This window comes from Dysidea avara, chromosome 3 (genome assembly GCF_963678975.1).
Source record: "Dysidea avara chromosome 3, odDysAvar1.4, whole genome shotgun sequence".
Lineage (NCBI taxonomy): Eukaryota > Metazoa > Porifera > Demospongiae > Dictyoceratida > Dysideidae > Dysidea > Dysidea avara.
The window spans coordinates 14,764,186-14,790,269 of NC_089274.1; the positions used below are offsets into that span (position 1 = coordinate 14,764,186).

The 26,084-nt window shown below is 37.1% G+C and overlaps 1 protein-coding gene across 1 annotated transcript in view; it reads left to right on the forward strand.

Moving 5' to 3' along the window:
- The window catches only part of LOC136249540 (uncharacterized), a 36,863-nt gene extending 13,244 nt beyond the window's left edge, over positions 1–23,619 (forward strand). The window contains exons 5-15 of the mRNA XM_066041583.1: positions 9,649–9,795; positions 9,843–9,993; positions 10,049–10,168; positions 13,754–13,842; positions 14,547–14,597; positions 15,090–15,229; positions 18,039–18,213; positions 18,266–18,403; positions 19,057–19,197; positions 21,575–21,806; positions 23,344–23,619. Coding sequence (XP_065897655.1) covers positions 9,667–9,795; positions 9,843–9,993; positions 10,049–10,168; positions 13,754–13,842; positions 14,547–14,597; positions 15,090–15,229; positions 18,039–18,213; positions 18,266–18,403; positions 19,057–19,197; positions 21,575–21,806; positions 23,344–23,513 — 1,536 coding nt within the window. The 5' untranslated portion in view covers positions 9,649–9,666 and the 3' untranslated portion in view covers positions 23,514–23,619. The remainder of the gene's footprint in view (positions 1–9,648; positions 9,796–9,842; positions 9,994–10,048; positions 10,169–13,753; positions 13,843–14,546; positions 14,598–15,089; positions 15,230–18,038; positions 18,214–18,265; positions 18,404–19,056; positions 19,198–21,574; positions 21,807–23,343) is intronic.
- Positions 23,620–26,084: the final 2,465 nt, after the last annotated feature.

Sequence of the window (26,084 nt, forward strand, 5' to 3'; positions counted from 1 at the left end):
GAAAAATTTGGAATTTTCAACTAGAGTAGAGACCATAGCACATCGATAAAAAGTACTGAAACAAGCTGGAGTAATGCACAATATTAAATCACAGTAAAACAATAAGAAGTGTTATATCCCTACTGTGCTCAAGACTCCATAATAAAAATGCACAGTAGGGATATAACACTTCTTATTGTTTTACTGTGATTTAATATCATGCACTACTCCAGCTTGTTTCGGTACTTTTTATCGATGTGCTATGGTCCCTACTCTAGTTGAAAATTCAAAATTTTTCTTTGTACTTGTATATATATCTAATCCAAAACAGCCAAGCTGTAAAAAAACAGTGTGGCCCTCAAAAAGGCTATGGTGAAAAAGATGTGAAATCCAAGGTGGCGACCAAGAAATGGCTGTGATGGTAGGTTAATGGTAAAAATTTTAATAACAACAATTCAGGTGAATTTTTGTGCCGCTTAGTCTTGGCAAAAAATTCACCTGAATTGCCGTTATTAAAATTTTTACCATTAACCTACCATCACAGCCATTTCTTGGCAGCCACCTTGGATTTCACATCTTTTTTCACCATAGCCTTTTTGAGGGCCGCACTGTTTTTTTACAGCTTGGCTGTTTTGGATTAGATTTCATTTCTTTTTGTATTTGTATACCACAAAGCTGGCCTATGGCCGGCTTTGGGACTTTTTTAACCTGTCTTTTGTTTCCTTACCACAGGAAGAAAAGATGAAGCAGATGTACTTTAAATATTTCTGATTTTATCAGTAAATGTACAAATTATATATATAATACATATATATATTTATTACAGAACTCTCCAAGGTGGTTTCTTTGTAACTGAACACTCTACAAGGTGACTTCTTCTTGCTGCCCTCTCTACAGGGTGAATTGTTAGTAGCTGAACAATCTACAAGGTAACTTCTTCTAGCTGATCTCTCTACAGGGTGATTTGTTTGTAGCTGAACTATCTACAAGCAAGAGTTCATAATATATATATAAATATATATATATTATATTATGTACTCTTGCTACAAGGTAACTTCTTCTAGCTGATCTCTCTACAGGGTGAATTGTTTGTAGCTGAATTCTGTGCAGGTGATTTGTTTGCAGCTGAGCTCTTTACAGAATAATTTCTTTGTAGCTGAACTCTCCACAAGGTAACTTCTTCTAACTGATCTTTCTACAGGGCAATTTGTTTGTGGCTGAATTTTCTACAGGGTGATTTCTTTGAAGCTGAACTCTCTACATGGTGGTTTCTTTGTAGCTGAACTCTCTACAAGGTAATTTCTTCTAGCTGATCTCTCTACAGGGTGATTTGTGTGTAGCTGAACTCTCTACAGGTGATTTCTTTGCAGCTGAACTCTCTACATGATGGTTTCTTTGTAGCTGAACTCTCCACAAGGTAACGTCTTCTAGCTGATCTCTCTACAGGGAGATTTGTTTGTAGCTGAACTCTCTACAAGGAAACTTCTTCTGGCTGATCTCTCTACACGGAGATTTGTTTGTAGCTGAACTCTCTACAGGTGATTTGTTGCAGCTAAACTCTCTACATGATGGCTTCTTTGTAGCTGAACTCTCTACAAGGTAACTTCTTCTATTGATCTCTCTACAGGGCGATTTGTTTGTAGATGAACTCTCTACATGTAGTTTCTTTGTAGCTGAACTCTACAAGATGATTTCTTCTAGCTGAATTATCCCTTTCCATAGTTGCATGAACTCCCTATAAGGTAACTTTTTCTAGCTGATCTCTCTACAGGGTGAATTGTTTGTAGCTGATCTCTCTACAGGGTGACTTGTTTCTAACTGATCTCTATACAGGCTACTTGTTTCTAGCTGATCTCTTGAATTCTTTTCAGGGTGACTGCTCTATTAAGATGACCGCTCTATTAGAGTATCTCGATCTCGCACTTGCTACACCAAGTTGGATTTCGTGTTACAACTCCGTGGCTTTAAGTCTGATTCTTCTACACCATTGAAGAGCCTTTCTAAGACCATTACTCCATCTATACAGCGATTTTCAAAGCATTACCCCAAGCGGTTTATCTGGTAGGCGTGGCAAGCAATCGTTTTTTATTAGCTAATCTCGATTGCGTTGTTGTTACACACTGTTGGTTTTTTCGTTTTATCTTCCTGGTTTTTAGCTCGATTTCTTTCAAACCACAAGGTTTGAGGTTCAATAGTTAACTTATTCACCCACCGAGTTTCAGCTTCTTCCCATACGCGGTTTACCCTGTGGGCGTGACAACATATTGGTGTTATATTTCGTGAATAATCAATCATAACTCTTTTCCTGTTTATCGTATCCTAGCCAAAGTTGGTACAGAGCTGCGCCTTTATACCCCCCTTCTGTGTGCCAAATTTCAAGGCAATCGGATATGGCGTTCGCGTTTTATAGTAGTTTTTGTAAGTGTGCGAAAAGATGAAGAAAAATAAGAAGAAAAAAGGAAGAAACTAGCCAATTTGTGAAGTCGAATATCTCGGGAACGCTTGAAGCGAGTTCGCTCTAATTTGGAATGTGGAGTGCTGAAGGTGGAGGAAGTGTCCACAGCAAAAATGGTCATGTTTCATCAAGGCAGCACAGAGCTACAGAGGTGCGAAAATTGTGTTTTCTTTCTTCCTGTCAATATACTCACGGGTGTTACACGCCGGCTTCTTGGGCCGCACGACACACTACCGTGTGTCTTGATATTTATATATATATATCAGGCAAAGCACAAGTGACCGTGGTATAACTAATATATTCTACTTTGACACACTCAGCCATTGCACACCTAATAGGTTTACAGTCTCTCACCCAGAAATCGTCAGATTTCTGTTATAAGGAAATCTAATCCAAAACAGCCAAGCTGTAAAAAAAGTGTGCGGCCCTCAGAAAGGCTATGGTGAAAAAAGATGTGAAATCCAAGGTGGCGGCCAAGAAATGGCTGTGATGGTAGGTTAATGGTAAAAATTTTAATAACGACAATTCAGGTGTGAATTTTTGTGCCGCTTCACAAAATTTACCTAAATTGTCATTATTAAAATTTTTACCATTAACCTACCATCACAGCCATTTCTTGGCCGCCACCTTGGATTTCACATCTTTTTTCACCATAGCCTTTCTGAGGGCCGCACACTTTTTTTACAGCTTGGCTGTTTTGGATTAGATTTCATTTCTTTTTGTATTTGTATACCCCAAAGCCGGCCTATGGCCAGCTTTGGGACTTTTTTAACCTATGTTTTTTTCTTTACTACAGGAAGAAGAAAAGATGAAGTAGATGTACTTTAAATATTTTATCAGTAAATGTACAAATTATATATACTGTATAATACATATGTGACCGGATTTGCGAAAAGGGGTCTTCCACACACATCCAATTTGCCAACTTTGACAATTGATAACTTCAGATTGGAAAGAGCTATTGTCTTGAATTTTGGACAGTGGTGAGCACCACTATAGCTGAATACGTGGTGACATTTTCAGGTTAATATGTTACTTGAACACTCAGTTATGGTCTCCAATGGTTACGGAATTGGATGTGTGTGGAAGACCCCTTTTTGCAAATCCGGTCACATACTATTATATTGATTACAGAAATCTCCATGGTGGTTTCTTTGTAACTGAACACTCTACAAGGTGACTTCTTCTAATTGCTCTCTCTACAGGGTGAATTGTTTGTAGCTGAACGATCTACAAGGTAACTTCTAGCTGATCTCTCTACAGGGTGATGTGTTTGTAGCTGAATTCTGTATAGGTGATTTGTTTGCAACTGAGCTCTTTACAGAATGGTTTCTTTGTAGCTGAACTCTCTAAAAGGTAACTTCTTCTAATTGATCTTTCTACAGGGCAATTTGTTTCTGGCAGAATTTTCTACAGGGTGATTTCTTCGCAGCTGAACTCTCTACATGGTGGTTTCTTTGTAGCTGAACTCTCTTCAAGGTAATTTCTTCTAGCTGATCTCTCTACAGGGAGATTTGTTTGTAGCTGAACTATCTACAAGGTAACTTCTTATAGCTGATCTCTCTACAGGGTGATGTGTTTGTAGCTGAATTCTGTATAGGTGATTTGTTTGCAGCTGAGCTCTTTACAGAATGGTTTCTTTGTAGCTGAACTCTCTAAAAGGTAACTTCTTCTAACTGATCTTTCTACAGGGCAATTTGTTTCTGGCAGAATTTTCTACAGGGTGATTTCTTTGCAGCTGAACTCTCTACATGGTGGTTTCTTTGTAGCTGAACTCTCTTCAAGGTAATTTCTTCTAGCTGATCTCTCTACAGGGAGATTTGTTTGTAGCAGCTGAACTATCTACAAGGTAACTTCTTATAGCTGATCTCTCTACAGGGTGATTTGTTCGTAGTTGAATTCTGTACAGGTGATTTGTTTGCAGCTGAGCTCTTTACAAAATGGTTTCTTTGTAGATGAACTTTCTCCAAGGTAACTTCTTTTAACTGATCTTTCTACAGGGTGATTTGTTTGTAGCTGAACTATCTACAAGGTAATTTCTTCTAGCTGATCTCTCTACAGGGTGATTTGTTTGTAGCTGAATTCTGTACAAGTGATTTGTTTGCAGCTGAGCTCTTTACAGAATGGTTTCTTTGTAGCTGAACTCTCTACAGGGTGATTTGTTTGTAGCGGAAATCCCTACAAGGTAACTTCTTCTAGCTGATCTTTCTACAGGGCGATTTGTTTGTAGCTGAGTTCTCTACAGGGTGTTTGTTTGCAGCTGAATTCTCTACATGGTGGTTTCTTTATAGCTGAACTCTCTACAAGGTGACTTCTTCTAGCTGATCTCTCTACAGGGTGATTTGTGTGTAGCTGAACTCTCTACAGGTGATTTGTTTGTAGCTGAACCCTCTACAAGGCGATACTTCTAGGTGATCTCTCTACAGGATTCCTTGTTTCTAACTGAACTCTCAACAGGGTGATCTGTTCATAGCTGAACTTTCTACTGGGTGATTTGTTTGCAGCTGAACTCTCTAAATGGTGGTTTCTTTGTAGCTGAACTCTCTACAACGTGACTTCTTCTAGCTGAACTCTCTACAAGGTGACTTGTTTCTAGCTGATCTCTCTACAGGGTGACTTGTTTCTAGCTGAACTCTCTACAAGTGATTTGTTTGTAGCTGAACTCTCTACATGGTGGTTTCGTTGTAGCTGAACTCTCTACAACGTAACTTCTTCTAGCTGATCTTTTACCACTGCATATTTGTTTGTAGCTGAGTTCTCTACAGGGTGATTTGTTTGCAGCTGAACTCTCTACATGGGAGTTTCATTGTAGCTGAACTCTCTACAATGTGACTTCTTCAAGCTGAACTCTCTACAGGGTGACTTGTTTCTAGCTGAACTCTTTATAGGTGATTTGTTTGCAGCTGAACTCTCTACATGGTGGTTTCTTTGTAGCTGAACTCTCTACAAGGTAACTTCTTCTAGCCGATCTTTCTACAAGGTGATTGAGTTTTTTGCAGCTGAACTCTTTACATGGTGGTTGCTTTGTAGCTGAACTCTCTAAAAGGTGACTTCTTCTAGCTGAACTCTCTACAGGATGATTTGTTTGCAGCTGAACTCTCTACGTGGTAGTTTCTTTGTAGCTGAACTCTCTACAATGTGACTTCTTCAAGCTGAACTCTCTACAGGGTGACTTGTTTCTAGCTGAACTCTTTATAGGTGATTTGTTTGCAGCTGAACTCTCTACATGGTGGTTTCTTTGTAGCTGAACTCTCTACAAGGTAACTTCTTCTAGCCGATCTTTCTACAAGGTGATTGAGTTTTTTGCAGCTGAACTCTTTACATGGTGGTTGCTTTGTAGCTGAACTCTCTAAAAGGTGACTTCTTCTAGCTGAACTCTCTACAGGATGATTTGTTTGCAGCTGAACTCTCTACGTGGTAGTTTCTTTGTAGCTGAACTCTCTACAATGTTACTCCTTCTAGCTGAACTCTCTACAGGGTGACTTGTTTTTAGCTGATCTCTCTACAGGGTGACTTGTTTCTAGCTGAACTCTCTACAGGTGATTTGTTTGCAGCTGAACTCTCTACATGTGGTTTCTTTGTAGCTGAACTCTCTACAAGGTAACTTCTTCTAGCTGATCTTTCTACAGGGTGATTTGTTTGTAGCTGAATTCTCTACAGGGTGATTTATTTGCAGCTTAACTCTCTACAAGGTGACTTCTTCTAGCTGAACTCTCAACAGAGTGATTGATTTTTTTGCAGCTGAACTCTCTACATGGTGGTTTCTTTGTAACTGAACTCTCTACAGGGTGATTTGTTTGTAGCTGAACTCTCTACAGGGTGATTTGTTTGTAGCTGAACTCTCTACAGGGTGATCTGTTCATAGCTGAACTCCCTATAAGGTAACTTCTTCTAGCTAATCTTTCTACAGGGCGATTTGTTTGTAGCTGAGTTCTCTACAGGGTGATTTGTTTGCAGCTGAACTCTACATGGTAGTTTCTTTGTAGCTCTACAATGTGACTTCTTCTAGCTGAACTCTCTACAAGGTGACTTGTTTCTAGCTGATCTCTCTACAGGGTGACATGTTTCTAGCTGAACTCTCTACAGGTGATTTGTTTGCAGCTGAACTCTCTACATGGTTTATTTCTTTGTAACTGAACTCCCTGCAAGGTGACTTCTTCTAGCTGATCTCTCTACAGGGAGATTTGTTTGTAGCTTAACTCTCTACATGATGGTTTCTTTGTAGCTGAACTCTCTACAAGGTAATTTCTTCTAGCTGATCTCTCTACAGGGTGATTTGTTAGTAGCTGAACTCTCTACATGATGGTTTCTTTGTAGCTGAACTCTCTACAAGGTGATTTCTTCTATAGCTGATCTTTCTACAGGGTGATTTGTTTGTAGTTGAACTCTCTACATGATAGTTTCTTTGTAGCTGAACTCTCTACAAGGTGATTTCTTCTATAGCTGATCTTTCTACAGGGTGATTTGTTTGTAGTTGAACTCTCTACATGATAGTTTCTTTGTAGCTGAACTCTCTACAAGGTTATTTCTTCTATAGCTGATCTTTCTACAGGGTGATTTGTTTGTACCTGAACTATCTACATGATGGTTTCTTTGTAGCTGAACTCTCTACAAGGTAACTTCTTCTAGCTGATCTCTCTACAGGACAATTTGTTTGTACCTGAACTCTCACATGATTGCTTCTTTGAAGCTGAACTCTCTACAAGGTGATTTCTTCTAGCTGATCTTTCTACAGGGTGATTTGTTTGTAGCAGAACTCTCTACAAGGAAACTTCTTCTAGCTGATCTCTCTAAAGGGAGATTTGTTTGTAGCTGAACTCTCTATACATGATTTGTTTGTGGCTGAATTCTCTACATGATGGTTTCTTTGTAGCTGAACTCTCTACAAGGTAACTTCTTCTAGCTGATCTCTTTACAGGGTGAATTGTTTGTAGCTGAACGATCTACAAGGTAACTTCTTCTAACTGATCTCTCTACAGGGTGATTTGTCTGTAGCTGAACTCTCTACAAGGAAACCTCTTTTAACTGAGCTCTGTACAGGGTAAATTGTTTGTAGCTGAACTATCTACAAGGTAACTTCTTCTAGCTGATCTCTCTACAGGGTGATTTGTTTGTAGCTGAATTCTGTATAAGTGATTTGTTTGCAGCTGAGCTCTTTACAGAATGGTTTCTTTGTAGCTGAACTCTCTACAAGGTAACTTCTTCTAGCTGATGTATCTACAGGGTCACTAGTTTGTAGCTGAATTCTCTACATGGTGGTTTCTTTGTAACTGAACTATCTGTAAGGTGACATCTTCTAGCTGATCTTTCAACAGGGTGATTTGTTTGTAACTGAACTCTCTACAAGAAAACTTCTTCTAACTGATGTCTGAACAGGGTGAATTGTTTGTAGCTGAACTCTCTACAGGGTGATTTGTTTGTAGCTGATGTCTATACAGGTTACTTATTTCTAACTGATCTCTTGAATTCTGTTCAGGGTGACTGCTCTATTAGGATGACTGCTCTATTAGAGTATCTCGATCTCGCACTTGCTACACCAAGTTGGATTTCGTGTTATAACTCCGTGGCTTTAAGTCTGATTCTTCTACACCATTGAAGAGCCTTTCTAAGATGATAACTCCATCTGTACAGCGATTTTCAAAGCATTACCCCAAGTGGTTTATCTGGTAGGGGTGGCAAGCATAATAATAATAATAATAATAAAAATTAGCTAATCTCGATTGCGTAATTGTTACACACTGTTGATGTTTTCGCTGTATCTTCCTGGTTTTTAGCTCGATTTCTTTCAAACCACAAAAGGTTTGAGGTTCAATAGTTAACCTATTCACCCACCGATTTTCAGCTTCTTCCCATACGTGGTTTACCCTGTAGGCGTGACAACATATTGGTGTTATTTTTCGTGCATAATCGCTCAAAATTCTTTGCCTGTTTATGATATTCCAGCCAAAGTTGGTACAGAGATGCGCCTTTATACCCCCCTTCTGTGTGCCAAATTTCAAGGCAATCGGATAACGCGTTCGCGTTTTATAGCAGGTTTTGTAAGTGTGCGAAAAGAGGAAGAAAAATAAGAAGAAAAAAACGAAGAAACTAAGCCAATTGTTGAAGTCGCATATCTCAGGCATGACTGAAGCGATTTCGCTCAAATTTGGAATGTGGAGTACTGAAGGTGGAGGGAATGTACACAGCAAAATTTGTCTTGTTTCATCAAGGCAGCACAGAGCTACGGAGGTGCGAAAATTGCGTTTTCTTTCTTCCTGTCAATATACTCACGGGGTTGCGCGCCGGCTTCTTGGGCCGCACGACACACTACCGTGTGTCTTGATGGTGCCACGCACCCCAGCTATCAATTATCATCTGAAAAGTCAAGTATCCATTCCGCTTCGTTGTCAGCTATGTTCAACCCGCTACACAGCATTACAAATCAAGAACTGTTTGAAAAGCACCTCTGCAATCAAAGTAGCTACTATGAAAAACACAGACGATTTCCTTTACAAAGGGAAGCTATCATGTGTTACTGCCACTTTTTGCTGTCAGCTAAGATGAATGGGACACAAAGGAGGACACTGGTAAGTCCATGAAGAGTGCATTTTATGTACTGCGGCATGCCAAAGTGACGTTGAGCAGTGAAAAAATTGAGCCCGTAGCCTTAGCCATTATTGAGTTATGCTTGTCTGAAGGCATCAGCCAGTCAGGAAGTCAGTCAGTCAGTCAGTCAGCCAGCCAGTCACTAGAAAATTCCGCTTAATAATTAAAAAAAATTCATAGCAACTTGTTGAAAGTGTTTTGGGTCAATTTAAAGGCTTGTTTGGGTTTAGTTTTACTTAACCAATACTGCTTCATCGTCATTAGGGAAAAGTGAGGCTGATGATTTTTTCATAGGCCATGCCCACACCTTTGTGGTCCCTACTATACAGTACTGTCATACTGTATGATAAGAGAAGAGACATAAAACATAACTTGACAGAAATCTGATTATTTTTGGGTAAGATAATGCAAACCTATTAGGTGTGCAATGTCTTGAGTTAACGAGATATACGTATAAATTTCCATCATGCATCCTAGAGTGTGTGTGTGTGTGTGTGACTGCTGCTCCTTTAGAGCATTTAGTTCTCTTTACACTTTTATTTACAGTTAGACAGCATTGAAAGTCTACCTTCAATAATAAATGACTTTTATGCTGATATCTAGTAACTTTTGTCTCATTATTCTTGTAGGTTAGTGAGGTTAAAGTCATGGCCACCCTCAAATGCTGCCATCCTACATATGAATACAACAAAACTATAGGGAAGTGTATGTTTAAACAAGGAATTAGCAGAAGTGTTCTTAGGGGTGATGACAATTCTAAATATTTTTATATCAAAGTAAGATCATTTATAGCAAGTTCTATAATTGCATTTATGTTTTACAGTCTGAAAAATATGGTGAATTTGGTGAAAATGGTGACTTTAGAACCGGAAGAATTCCATCATTTTATCAACGTTGTGACAGTGAGGAAGGCCTACCAGGATGTTTGATGAAATATGATAATCATTCTCACCAGTGTAGTGAAGGAAGAACTGGTAAATCTTGATACACATGCATTCTGTGGTTGACTATATTGAAGTGAATTTGCAGGGTTTTTATGTGGCAAGTGTCCTCAACAGTCTTTAGGCAACAAAACACAAGGATTGGCATTTAATTTACTGGAGTGTGTTACATGTGATACTGGAGATGCTGTACTATTTGCTCTGATATGTAAGCATGATAGCTCATTGTACGTTATTGCCATATGCACGATATCATTAGTGGCAAGGCAGACATATGTAGCCAGTTTACTAGAACCCAACCAACAACTTTTGTTATTAACTATAAGTCTGTAACATTAATTCACTAATGAAATTTTCTATTTTAAGGTTCTAGACTCTTTAGGCTTACTAGTTAGATGGTGACAAACTGTTAATCAATGCACACATATTAATGATGTGCAAGTAAACAAGACACATGTCATGTGTCAAGTACATGTACAGCCAATGTGGGTGTGCAACAGACAAGTGTATGTATATATATACAAGAACTGAGAAAATGCCATTTTTACACATCAATAGTTCCTGAACAAAAAATTTACATTTTGCTGTGGAAGCTCCCTTGGAATAAGAGATCTTCTATTCCAAATTTGTCGCTTAGCCATCACTGAGATACGCATCTTCAAAGTTCGTCATAAAATTATGCTTTTTAATATTCCTTATGCACAGTTTAGAAAAAATTGTAATAACTCACACATTCTTTAGTCGAGGCACTTCAAATTTGGAGGGCAGTAATAGCATAATGTAGCACATTTACAGTCCAATTTTTGTACAGAGGGAAAAACTTGAAAACTGGTTGTACACATGAGGATGAGGTAGCTAGTTACAAGTCACCCTGTAGAGAGTTCATCTATACAACAAGTTACCCATGTAGAGAGTTCAGGTATGTTAAAGTCACCCTGTCTACAGACAATTCACTTTATACGGAGTTCAAATATGTTACAAGAGCATTCAGCTACAAATCACCATGTAGAATGTTCAGCTACATTACAAGTCACCCTGTAGACTGTTCAGCTACAAAACAAGTCTCCCATTTAGAACTTTGCTACGTAATGCAAACTAAATAGTTTAGAGCTGTTACAGCACGTAATCAAAATTACGTAAACCGTACCGAGGCGCCATTTTGGTGCACCACCTGATTGATACACTGTTATACGAACTGCGAATGTAGAAATTGTCAAGCTAGACTGAAAGCTTCCCGACGAAGCAAAGGAACGATACAAGGATAAACAATGAATTATAGATGGGACCGACCGGTTTCTCAGCGATTTGCGAATTTAGCTGACGGTTTTTCTGAGTTTTCTTCCTACCTGTCTTGTGGAATCCATTGATACCATGCATTTATTACTTTGTTCTAAGGACTCGTTTTGTCACAGCTGAGCAGCTTATATAGCGTAGAAAGGCCTTGAAGCCTACAATCAGTTTGTATGCTAGTGGCTGGAGAAGGATGTTCATATCATACTGAACAGGAAAGTTACTGAAGTCACTGGCTGGGTCAGAATGCAGCTAAATGAATGTTGACAAGAAAAGTCAGAATGTGATGATTCTGGAACTGTGCAGGATCAGCTTACTGATTACCAGACAGCTACTCGCTACTCATGAACTAATTAACTGAGCAAGCAACTGAACCTCTACCACCATTCTGTGAGGAAAGTTTTGTGAGAGACAATTTCACTGGAGCACACACCGGTTTACCTAACTTAGGAGTACTGAAGGCTACATTTGACTGTGTGAGCAGGACGCTGCCAGCTGACAAAGCTACCAAATTGTCAAGGTTTAGGATGTGCCAGTGAGACAAATAGTTAACAGAACACTGGTATTTTGAAGAAACTCCTGCCAGGAGATATAATGTTGGCATACTGTGGATTTGACATTACTATTTCTTTTGGAGCCATGCAAGCTACATTGCACCTTCCTGCATTCACAAAAGGAAGAACCAACTGTCAGCAGCAGAGGTTAAGCAAACTAGAACTATTGCTAATGTCTGCACACATGTGGAATGTGTTGTTAGCTCTGTCCAGCAAAGGTTTCCAATTCTTCAAAGCACTTATAATTGCCGACTCATTTTTGATCAGAAAAAAAAGGTGAAAAGGCACCTTTGATTGATTGAATAATCCATGTTTGCTGTGCTTTAATCAATGTATGTGACTCAGTTGTACCATTAATTTGAATTAATGGACAATTGTACAGTAAATATTTTATTTTATACGAATGGTTGTACAACACAAATAATATGGCATGTCTCACGTACTTCTTAAAGTGTATTTTTACGGTTGCTTTTTCCTTTAGAAATTGTGACAATCAGGGCATGCAGTACCACTTTCCCCTTGGAACAGTCATGAGCTTAAGTAAAACCATTTACAGTTACTGTTGTCACACCCAACTGTGGATCCTTTCTCTGGACATTGGCAAAACCACAAGTTTGTTTTCCCTGTTTCCTCTAAATTGTCTGTGAACCAGATAAAAAGCACTGCTACTACACTACATGTGTACAGACTTCTCCAAGGCCAGCCATGCAGTTGCAATGTGAACAGCAGACATGACCCGACTCCTCTAGAACTTTTCACGTTCACAGCGGCATCTCACTCATCATCTGTGAATGGCAAACCTATACAACACTTAATATATAATTACAACTTTGTATGTGTATAGAATGAACTGTACATGTAAGAAGATAGTTTACAAGTATCATTCAATCAGAGGCTATGATTCAATAAAAAAATATACCTCACCCAGCCGAGTCAGTGACTGGCCAGAAACTTTCAGTACAATTAATAGCTATAACCAACCACTAGCATACAAACTGGTTATAGGCTTCAACTGAGGCCTTTCCACGCTTTAAGCTGCTCAGCTGTGGCAAAACTAGGCCTTAGAACAAAGTAACAAAAGGTGTCAATGGATTCCACAGGACAGGCAGGAGGAAAACTCAGAAAAACCGTCAGCTAAATTCGAAAATCACTGAGAACGGATCGGTCCCATCTATAATTCATAGTTTATCGTTTATCCTTGTATCGTTCCTTTGCTTCGTCGGGAAGCCTTCAGTCTAGCTTGACAATCCCTACATTCGCAGTTTGTATCAACCAGGTGGTGCACCAAAATGGCGCCTCGGTACGGTTTACGTAATTATGATCATGTGCTGCAACAGTTCAAATAGACCACAGAAATTAAAAAGTCTTCATCTTCTTTCACTTCCTGCATGAAAGAAAAAATAAAGGCTAGCTTTGGGGCTTGCTGTTACAAAAATAATTAAGTGGTATCTATACCAAACAGCCAAGCTGTGAAAAAGGGTGTGGCAACTCAAAACGGTGTAATCATAAAAAAATTGATTGGCATTGACATCACTGCAGCCATTTCTTGGTTGTCACTTTTCATTTCACAATTTTTTTCACCCTGGCCTTTATTGGGGGGCCGCACCATTTTTTCACAGCTTGGCTGTTATTTTTACCATTCACCAGTTAATTCAGCTGTAATTCAAAACTTGTATCTTGTTGGGAATATAGATATACATATATGCTTGCATGCATACACATATCCTTTATTGGATCCTCTCATTAACAGCAGTTAGAGCACAGTAGAAACTGACTTCATAACAAGGACAAAATTGTGGTCCCAACAGGTTTTCCTCTTTGTTATTGCAAAAATGGACCATTGTTGGTCCCATAATAATATCATTATAGAGAGATTCCACTTGATTGTTAGTGGATTCTAGTGCATGTGCTGAATGTTACATACTGTATGGTTTGTTACATTTTTGTAGGCATTTTCATTGTGGTTGCCTCTATCCTGATAATGTACTACAATATTGGACTACCAAATACTTTGAAGGGTTTTATGTACTATGCACAGGTCAGATATAGATCTACATATGTTTGACACTTACACTATAGCTATGTACATATGTAACTACGATGTGCTGTAGTTATACATTGAACTGTGTTAATTATACTAAACATACTGCACATGTGTATTTTACAAGTGGAAGGAAATATCTGGAAGTTATAAGCTATAGTATGTTCACGTTGAGCTGAATCCTGAAAAACAGCTAAAAATTAAAAGTGGATTTTTTCTCAACAGAGTTAACATTTCAGCTAACCAGATGATTATTGGTAACAGCAAAGGTGTCAACAACAGACACGTACGGTTTGGCTCCATTACAAGTTCGGGAAAGGGCTGTAATGGACACTGTACTTATATGGCTTCCCCATAGGAAATGTATTGTGAAAATTTTAATTGGCCGTAAATATTATGTCAAACATTTGAACAAAAAGATTTTGAAATATTTTTAGCGGATCAAGCAGTACTACAAATGAGCCAAATTTCAAGATCATGTGTAATTGCATCCATGAGTTATTAGATGTTTTTGAGGATTCAGCTCAACGTGAACATACTATAGTAGGGTCCAGTAAAATAAAAAGTGATTAAACAAGAAAGACCATCAGTTTAATCCAAAAAGGGTGTGACCTTGAATATGTAAATATCAGTATAGATAATATTGTTTTCTGTGTGCATGGATAAAGTTATAAATCAACACATTTTCACTGTACATATAGATGGTGGGATATGTGTATGTCAGTGGAATAAGGAGTGGCTCACTGGACTGGGTAGGTTTATGATGTAACATTTGTGTTGTTATAAATTTTGTAGTAGTGTCTATATAATCCAGTAATGAAATGAAAATACTGAAATGTATTTTTAAAACTTAATTTGAAGGTGTCTAATCATGTGGTATCATTGTGGCAATCTGCAGCTGCAACATATTCTACAAAAACATTGATCAGCAGCTGCAGAATCAGTTGTGTGCAATTAGTGTACATTTTTAATATACAAAGTTCAAAAATTTGCATAAATTTTTAACATCTCAAGGTATATAATGAGCAGATGGTTAAAAGTTTCTTGTCTATAGGGCTTTATCCAGACACACATGTATTTTTCTTGACTTTAATGTTCCCAAGTATGTTGTAAATAATACTCATTATCTAATATGCTGTACTGTTTAGGTTGTTTTTATTAATCACAACCTCAAAACTATAGCTGTTTGCTTGATATTTGGATAAATTGTAATATTTAACATTTATTGTATTTCCCTTATATAGGATTTTTATTTGTCAAGAGTGTTTGGATTCAGTTTCTATTTTCCACTCTGTCTTACTCACATGAAAGCTCTGCAAGTTGTTTTGTTTGGATTCTTACCTCCAGTACTGATTCTGATGAGCATTATCGGTTACACTAGATTGTAAGTGATTGATGTTAAGGAACATTCCTATAATCTGGAAATAGCTCAGTGGGAAAATCCCTACTTTGGCATTGATTGTTATAACATGCCAATGAAGGGATTTTCTCACAGAGCTATACTGTAATACCTTCATTCATATTTTGTTTCACTATACTTATTATCATTTGGATCCCTACTTCATGTATTTTTAAGATAGGGTCGATGCACCAACATTTGTGCTGTAATACCATCTCTCTTGTTTCAGTACTTGGATCCCTACTTATTTTTTAAAAACACTAGCCTGTTAATCTTGGTTGATTAATGACAATCAAGCATGGAGATCACGTCACCCTAATAGAACAGTCATACATGTATAGCTATATGCTATAACAGAAAACTAAACTGTTAATGGACATGGTCTTCAACATATCATGAAGTTACTACAGGTGTCTAGTACCTTTTACACTAGTAAATAGATAATATACATCTGTGAGTAGCATAAGCACTTTTAAAAATTTTGTGGCATCTAAATATGTTTCTCAAAAAAAGTGTTGTTATGGAAAATTAAAACCTAGATGTGATTTTGTTGCATGAAGAAGACGACATCCAGCTGGAGCCTGATTAAGATAAGGTGCAGTGGGCATACACTCATCGGAACCTCAAAAGGCACTTGCCACTGATGAGTTTGTTATTTAATAGTTATACCATGGCTGCAAGGGATTTTGCTGATATATACACCCAAAGCCCGAGGGCCGCAGGCCCGAGGGCTGCGGGTGTATATGTCAGCAAAATCCCAAGCAGCCATGGTACAAGTGATATATATCACTTGGGGCACACTCACCTAATAGGTGAAAGAACTAATGAGAACTCATCCCATTTCTTTTATACAGTAGCATCTGAAGATCGATTGTGGTTTTAATAGCGTGGGCTAATAGCCATCAAAACGTTGTCCATACGTTAAAACGTCATTAATACGTTACTATGCTTCAACACACAATGTTAGAAAACTTGCGATTGTGGGATGGAGTTTATATTGTTATCATTTTTGTACTAAGTTAAGCCAACTAACTTCGCTATTGGGACAGTAAGTAAGTTATTATATTAAGTTAAGTACTTAGAACTGTAAGTTACTAACCTATTTCAACGTAGCAGTAGTAGCTTTGCTGTTCCATGGTCTGTTCAAAGGCTGATACGCGGTGGGTAGAAATACGCATCCACAATCGCCCAAACAATTATTTTGTGCCTTCATTATCCTTTAGTAACAACCAACTACTCTATCTTAGCCTATGTACTAAGCTTAGCAACCTCTACAAAAACGAATCCCACAATACAAAGCTCTATGTCGCTCAATATAACGAGTCAAAGCACATCAATTCTTTGAACTGGCTGGGTATCAAGGTCATTGGCAAACCGCTTTCCCATGATATTGCCCAGGCAATATGTGAGTTAAGCACCAAGCGGTGCCTTTGAACGCCCACGCTAAGGTGGTATATATCACGATATCGCCCTGTGGTCAGGGCAATATCATGATATAGCCCTGACCACAACTGCCTTTGATGCTGAGGCAGCTACAAGCATCAGTTCCCTTTGATTGTTTATATAGAGATGCTTAAAGTTTTGCATTGTGGGTTTGAATTAGAGCTGCTTAAAGTTTTGCATTGTGGGTTTGAGTTAAACATGTTGATTTAGTTAGGGGAATTGATGTGAAGTAAAAAGAATTAAATTGCATAGTTCAGTTACTAAGCATCACTAAATAATCATTTTTGCAATGTGGGGATTGTTTTTCTACAGAGTACATTTCAACTGCATGAAAAGATGCCTCAAACATTCACAACCTATATGTTTAAGTGTTTATTTTAGCACTTTAGGTAACTTTATTCATCCACAAACTGGTTATTTGGTTTAAAATGGTATCACTACAACCAGTGAAACCCACAATCATTTCTTTTTGTGCCCACAATTTAAACCCACAATCGATTTTTGCAAGCCTCTGTATAAACGTAATGTGGTGAATGCAGGTTTGTCTTCCTTCACCTATTAGGTGAGCATGCCAGAGTGGTATATATTACTTATACCATGGCCACTCGGGATTTGCCTGATATATATGCCCTCAGGCTTGGGCATATGTATCAGGCAAATCCCTTGTGACCATGGTATAACTATTAAATATAATCCTGTGATTTCCTTTGATCTGAGGTGTCAAAGTGGTATATTGTGGCATTGAATGGTGCTGCTTTGTTAGACCTACAGCCTTGCAACTGTGGTTGGCAGGCAGGCAGGGCAGGCAGACAGATCACTAATTTCAAATCTGGCAATTTTTAAAAAAATTCTGTATCCAGGCACCTGTAAATGTTTTCTTGTTTTAATGCTGTATTTGATGTTAGATTAACCTGTAAAGGTGATTTTCGTCATGTAAGATGTCTCTAGGATGATCTTAAAGGTGACATTTTAGATGGCTCAATCACGACACTATAGGGACAATTCCTACTTAAGCAGTACTACCATACTGTTTGATTTTACAGTGTAATGCTATAATTTTTAATAATACTTTATTCAGAATCAAATTCAGTGTCCATGCCATATGTGTGCATAATTACAAAATTACTCACAGTCACTAAAATGTGTATAGATATTTGTAATAGATTTTTCATCTGTGGTAAAGCCAGTGGCAAGCACTAATTATTAGTGTAGTAGTAGGTGAGTCCTGCATGACTGCTTTGTTGGAGTTAAGAGTAACTGTTCTATTAGAATCTCTGATTACTCTATTAGAGTAACTTGTAGTATTACTGTATTACTATTTACATATTGATTCCCTTCAATAAAAATACAGGGCTAGGAAACTGAAGCCTTTAAGCAACAGGAACACATTGGATGGAATATGGTTTTTAATATTAATTATTTATGTATACACATTTGATACCTGCTTTAATCTTCTGAGATGTGTTGAGACTGAAGTTATTAAAATGCATCCTACTGATTATAATTCAACTGTATCAGAAGCACTGGTAAGTGTGATAGGATGTGTATATTGTCTTATATTGTTGTACTCTATCACAGGTTTATTTTTATGATGGAGATGTCAAGTGTTTTCAGAATGAGCACGTCCCATATGCTGTAATATCTATTGTCATTTTGGTATTGTTTGTCATACCATTTCCATTTATTGTGGTAGCTATCAGCTGGAATTATGTCAAGGTGAACAACATGTATAGCTACTGATAAGAATGGTACAAAGTTGTAAAGTGCTAAATGTCACATACTGTAACCAACAAAAGTTTGGTGAGGCTTAAGTTTTGCGAGTCAGCATGTGAAGCAGGTTGGAGGACAAAAGTTTGGCAAATTTACCATGCAGCTAATAATGGAACTATATACTGAATAGATGATTGGCGAATAAAGTTTGGTGAATTTCCTCAATTTGCCAAAATTTGCTCCAAACTTTAGTCACTCCAAACCTTCGTTGTTTACAGTAGGCACTTTTTGCACAAGTAGATTATTCTGAATCAGTGAATCAGAGTTTAAGAATTTGTCATCCTTTGTATTCTTGACTGTTAAGAAATAGACAGACTTCGTTTTATTTCCTAGTCTACCATGGGTGAAGTGAGGCAGCACAACAACACAACAGTGATATTTCAAAATAATTAGCTTGGTTAATCATTTAACCAAATATAGTAGATTTACCCAGCATAGGTTGATGTGGTTGTAGGAATGAGTCACCCAAATCAGCATTAAAGCTTTTGTTTCACATTGAATAATTATAATGAACTCCAAACCTTTAAACTAAATAATTGTGTAGTCTCTGTAATTGACCTTCTACTAACTTGTAAACATAGTCAACTTTTTTACCACAGAAAGCTGGACCATTTTGTGATGTGGTGAACACTGGGATTAAACCAGTATACAATTGGTGGAGTGGATATGACTTGTTCCGGAGAGTATTGTTTGTGGCAGTATATTACGTGTTTGAATACATCGATGGAGATTATACACAGGTGAGGTATATTTTTAGCTATACTTGAATGTCCTTTACTTCTTGCTGTACATTCGAGGAAGGATGAGTAGATATCAATTTATCAAGGTTGTAAATGCTTTATGTTTCTAGTCAGCTTTTGGTTAATGTAAGTGACTGATTATTGACCAAGTTTTATCCTTAACTCCTAACTTGGTGAAGGAAGGTCCAATGAACTCCCAATTTTCACCATCCGCTCTGGCTGTCTTTCAGCTGTAAAGTAGTTGTGGTCCCATTTTGTAGACTGATTCAATTTTATGATGCTCTGTGTGGTAGACTGAGATCATGCAAAGTAGGAGTTATCGACCACCAGGTGCTAATAAGCCTATCCTGCCATAGATGATGCAATTCAGTGTGTAATAATGTTCACTCCCACCAAGTTTAAGATCAGAATGTGAGATATAGCCACGAGCAGTTTAATAATAGATGAAATACTAACTTTATAAATACAAGAACGAAAATCACAAGTCTTTAAACTGGTCTTTGCTTTTAACTTTCTTGAAGACTAAACAGAATTATCTGGCTACTTTTGCCAGTTCATTACAAGGATGCATTCAGAGAATCATGTAGCAACTGCCATATCCAGCTATCAGTCAGGTGTGTTTCAAGCTTTATCACAGTTGTAAGGATCTATAAAACCTGAGGCTGTATGTTTCTATTGTTTACAGCACTAGTATATTGTTGCAATTGGTCTGGCACAATTTTCACCCTTTTCTCTACTGATGTTGTGACTCACTTTCACATCAGGAAGCACTTGGCCTAGTATATTGTAAAATATTCTCTGATGATTAAAAACCTTTAAAAGAGGACTAACAAACAAGTACGAGTGTACGAAGGAAATTATTATTTTTACAGGAAATTGTCAAGTCAATAATACATACCGGTTGATAATCGGTTGTTTAGCTAAATTTCACTTACAACATGGACCTGCTATCCAAGGAGGGGACAAGGTTCACTGGAATCCCTTAATTGTAAAGTGATCAAGATATCCGTCTTTCTAATAGAGCAGTCAATATGTGAAATTGTCCTCAGAATTGATTTCAGGAAGCTAAATAATTTTCTTGTATGTTAATGTTTTTGTATAACATGATTAATAACTGGTAAATTAATAAATGCATGCCACATTAAAGAAAAGAATGCATTGGTAAAAAAATTAGAAGCTAAAAGCTAATCAAATACTGAAAAGTAATGTGGCCATTCCTCTTCATTGTCAGCTATGTACCACCCATTATGCAGAGTGGCAGGATATGTTCTACCCATTATGCTGCTTTACAAATGGATACAGTGCAAGAAGTACAATCCACTGACTATGGAAATTATGGACAATTCTTGTGATAACCAGCACTAAAGCCAAAAAGCATTACTGTGAATCAATACCTATGCAGTAGCAGAGAAAGAAATGGGAGGACAAAGGCAAGTCCATGGCGCATGCTTTGTAGCTGCTGCAGTTGGCAAAAAAGGCATGTCTTGGGTGAAAGCGATGTCGAACACCTGTAGCCTTAACCATAGTCAAGTTGTGCTTGGCTGAAGCCATCCGATAAGTAATTATATATGTAAAATTTGCTGAAGGTACTCAGTACACATTTTGGGCTTGATTAATATTTTCAAGCTGGCATGAAGGAAAAGTGAGGCTGGTTTTTTGGGGAGGAAACCCCAAACCTTCATGATTTCTACTATGCCATACTGTGCGATAATAACAAAAATGTTGTAAAAAATCTTGTTGGATTATAATCCAAGCACATACACCCAATTTAGATGCCTATCCCATAACCATTGAATAATACTGTCAATTGGACACCACTGATTTTCCATTGGCTTTGATGTGTCCTTGATTTCTGATATCAATATAGTGGAATCTCTCTTAAGACATGCACCATTCATAGGCGTAGCAACCCGGGGGGGGGCAAGGGGGGCTGGAGTCCCCCATGTGATTTTCTGATTGAAAATTGAGATACTCTAATAGAGCAGTCAGTTACTCTAATAAAGCAGTCACAATATTTAGAGAAGCGGTGTAGCAAACTATGAAGTTGTGAATAAGGATTTTTATGTTCATTGATACAATTAGTGGAGGGCAGCCATTCCAACTTAGCAGGTGTTGACTTTTTTTTTTTTGCTCTTCAACACCAAACTAGAACCCCCCTATCTATAAATATCTTGCTACGCCTATGGCACCATTCAAGTATGGACATCTTCATTCATTATGACAAATATTTTCCTTCATATTCTAAAAATGAAATTTACTGTACAACACAATGGTACTTTACAAGTAGAATGCAATTACTGCTATTCTGGTAATGTATGAATGTTTGATATTTCTTATTGTACAAGGTCACAACCCTATTCTGTCTTTCCTTTTACAGTTTGCAATGTTTTTCTGTGCTGCTGTCTTCTTATTAATAACATCAAGAGTCCACCCATATGATAAATGGAGAGTTAATTTAGTGGAGTGGCTGATGCTATTGGATCTTGTTCTAATTACTGCATACTTTGCTAACAGTACACAACCACATGCTGTTGATGGAAGTTCCTTTGGAACATTTTTGTTTGTTCTTCCCTACACTTTCTTACTAGTGTACTTGGTGGTAAAATGCTTCAGATTAGTATGTACACATAGCAAATAGTGCATCAGCGAATGACTGTTTAATTCTGTATGGATAATACTCATTCAGTGACAAATGGTAATACTTGCTAACGGGTTAAAAATAATGAAGAAAAAGCTATTTCTTTTATGAATGTTTATTTTAAAATTCTTTCTTGAAAATCAAGGGCCAAATATTTTATTTTTATGTAGTAAATCCTTTGTTTGTCCTTCAATACTTCTGCAAAAAAGTTTACTTACATAGACTTTGTCCTACAGATATTTCTATCCATTCAAAAATGTCTAGCTGTAAAAAAGGGTGGTGGCCGGTGGCCTTCAAAAGTCTGGAAAAGTTGTGAAATCAAAGGTAGTGGTTAAGAAATGGCTGCAATGATATTAATGTCAATCGGTTTTAATAATGCACCCTTGACCATCATTGCAGCCATTTCTTAGCTGCCACCTTTCTTTTTTCACCCAGATTTTTAAAGGTCACACCCAGCTTAGCAAAGTCAGCTATAGACTGACTTAGGGACTTGGCTTTACCCAATTTCCTAGGCACAATGATGATCATGTAAGACAGAAACTACAATGTAGGTTGTAAATATGAGATTATTTTCATAAAGCTTTTGTCTTTCCTACCACCAATTAAATATATAGTATTGTATCGTGGATTTTATTTGACTAATTTTGTAATACATTACTTATTATTGTATTTTAAATTATTTTAAATATCCCAAACCCAGCCATGAAGTAGTAGTTTTGAGGCTTGTTTTTACCAAATTTCTTTTTTTTATCTACAGGCACAATGATGACTATGATAAGACAGACATTTTATTACTGCATTCTAGATTTTATTTTACCATGTGCATTTCTTTTTGTAATACCCTAATGGGTCACACATTTGAGGACTTCAGTAAATTTTACATCATGTTGGTTTTTTCCTTGTAACTCTAACTCTCCCTGCAATTTCTTTTCAACCACAAAATATTTGAGCTATGATCACACAGACCAATTTTCAAGCCATTTCCCTATAGGTGGCTTATATACCCTGCACGCATGACAGAAATCAGTCCTTTTACACTCATACATAATTCTGTGAATGTTTTCAAGTTTGCACAAGACTTGGTACATAAGTTCACCTCAATAATTCCTATAATGTATGCCAAATTTCATGGTATTTGCATTTTATATTGGTTTTTGTAAGGTATATGAAAAATTAGTCCTCTACCCAAAAAAACAGAGAAAAACGAATAAACTAGGTCTAACTTTGAAAGCTTGTATTTTATTGATGCATAAAGCAATTTTGCTGACATTTGGAATGTGAGGTGCTGAATATAGCAGGCAGCTATAATTTAAAAACAGTGTGCTTTTGAGGAGGGACCATGGAGCTCAGCTATGCATGCATGAAAAACGTGTTCTCTTTATTTCTGTCAATATACCCATGGTGTGGTGCACTGCATGGCTTACTTGGTCGCACGACACAGTGTGTCTTGATATGGTACATTATTTAAATGCATGCACTTTATCATAATTATTATTGTGTATTTTAACTCAGGAAAACAAAGCTATATGGAACATTCAGAAGAAGGGCAAATACTATTGCTGTGACTGTCACCACCTCTCTGGGTAATAAGTATATGTTGACAGTCTCTGATGGTCCAGGAGATACTGATCACTCTTATGTTGACTTCCGTGATGAGCTACAAGTTTTGACTGATTAAAATTGAGATCTTTTGTTTGCCATTGTGTGGTTGTGTTACATATGTATGGTCAACCATGAATAACTAATTAGCAACCAACTAATCTTACCTGCTAAATAATTTGTAAAAGTGTATGTTTTGATAATTTGAAAAAAAAATTGGTTACATAACTTACATCAACTATTTATTTACTGATAGTGGATGTATAATATGTACAATGTATGTTGCTTGATATGTTCTATATGCACTGGGACTCAGATTTCAAGTAAGTGTCATTAAAGACATAATGATATTGCCTAAATGGTGTCCAGTTGATCAAGTTGTTGAAACTTGCAGCCACCTACTCTGAAAAGCTGTATATTCATGTGGCACTCAATGGAAATTGTCTTAAAGGACTCCCTGGTCATAATAAAGGACACAATCAACAATACCTTTAGATTTTAATCCCAACGGCAGAATTGGCTTTTTGTCTCTGAAAGAATTGATATTGCAGCTAAAATGAACCAATATAATATCTGGGATAGATTCCACTACTTCATGGTCAGCTTATGAATAGTAAATAAAATCATTCAGGTTCAATGCATGTGGTCCAGAAAAAAATTGTGGAACTATAGCAAATACAAATTAGAACACAATGAGTGTCTATTGGTTTTCTTTTATGGACTTGTGGCCTAGGTGACAACTTTGAGGTCTGCAGACTAAACTTGTACTTAATTAAGTATCAGAAAACTAAACCTTTATAGTTCGAATTTTAAATACATATTTCATGTCCACGATCAAGATATTCTGTGTGCGTACCTATTAATTGTATTTACCTTATAACATGATTCCTCTTCAAGCATATAATTATATTGACTGTACGGCATATATCTTTCATCTAGCTCACCTACTGATGTCATGAGTTTGTTGCATCATCATCAGTCCCCATATGCACTACAGGGTCTGATGATCACACAATAAATTAAGGGATTTCTTCACAATTACGTCTTATACATTAATATCTAGTGCCATCTGCCATATGCCAAAATTAACACTTACCTTTACTCTTTCTTGCTTTCAACAATTAGATCATGAACATTATCAATGGCAGCCATCTTTGAACAATTTTAAAGATTTATTGTATTATTATTGCTTATTGTAGATTACAAATTTATGTATATCTGTGTGTCAATATACATGTATAGAATTTACAGACTAATAGTCATCCCTCTACCAGCTAAAAGCCAGCAATGCAGCTAACTGAGTCAGTATAATGTGGAATAGTGAACACATTTGCTATGTGAAAGTAACTGCAACTCGCTTGCAAAATTTCTTGATTACATGTACAGTTGGGATAAGCATGTGTACACTTTAGTATATATGTGATGATCAGTCATATAATATATGGATGCTGTGTGCATGCAATACTTTAACTGCAACAAAGGTGTGCTTAAGATTCCATGTATACATAGCTGAGACAGACTTATTATGGTACCTAGCTAGCTATGTACCATATAACTAGAAAGTGCTGAGGGTCATGTAACTTTGGAAACACAAGCAACCACACTGTGTACAAAACTATATGACATCCAGTGATATGGCTTGCTAGCTTATATAGATTATAAATTTTAAGGCTCCAAATCACTCTATGAAGTTTATTATATCCTCATATTTCTATTGATAGTGTTGTGTTACAGGTGACTGAGAAACAGAAGTATACATTCGGGGCCTATTTTTGACTGCTAGTGTAGTGTATATAATCATGGTCTCATAATGTTACTAAATGTGTCACAAAATGTCATTAATTTGACCCATATTTTGAACTTTGAAACTTCATAACTTTTTTTTAACATGGGATACTATTGCCTGAAAATTTTCATGAGCAGTATCTGGCTGCACTTTGAGACTAAGAGCAAGTTAATCAGTAAAAGAAGTCAAGTGTTACGTCATTTTGTTTGCCGGTATGTAAAATGTGTGGAAAAGATATCTTTTCGCAAATTCAGTCACATTTTACTTTTAATTATCCACTTATAATCTTCCATCAACACACCATTGACAACAGTCTGATGAAGATGCTATTGGCACTATCATAATTATACTGTGTGACAGTGTGGGGACCATCAATTGGAAATAACTTATTACAGAGACTTCAGAGAATGCAGAATCATGCAGTAGCTAAGGCTGTGTTGTATCATGTGTCTGCATTCTCTCAGAGATTACAAGAGTTGCCACTATCTTACTTTATTCAACGAGGCTCTCTACAAGATAATTTGTAAGGTAGCTGAATTCTTTATACAGGGCAACTTGTATTGTTGCTATATAAAATCTTTACAGGATGACTTGACGTTATGTACCCAAACTCTGACTCATAATGTAGCTGCACTCTCTATACAGGATGACTTGTTTGTAGCTGCACTCTTTACAAAACCCATAACTGATGATCATGGACTATCCACAGGGTGACTTCAGTCTTGTGTGGTGAACTCTCTACAAGAGATGATTTGATTGTAGTTGGACCCTCTACAGGGTGACTTATAACCTAGCTGAACTATCTACAGCAAAGTACAAAAACACTGGAATTATTGAGCAACTATACAAAGCATAGAACATAGA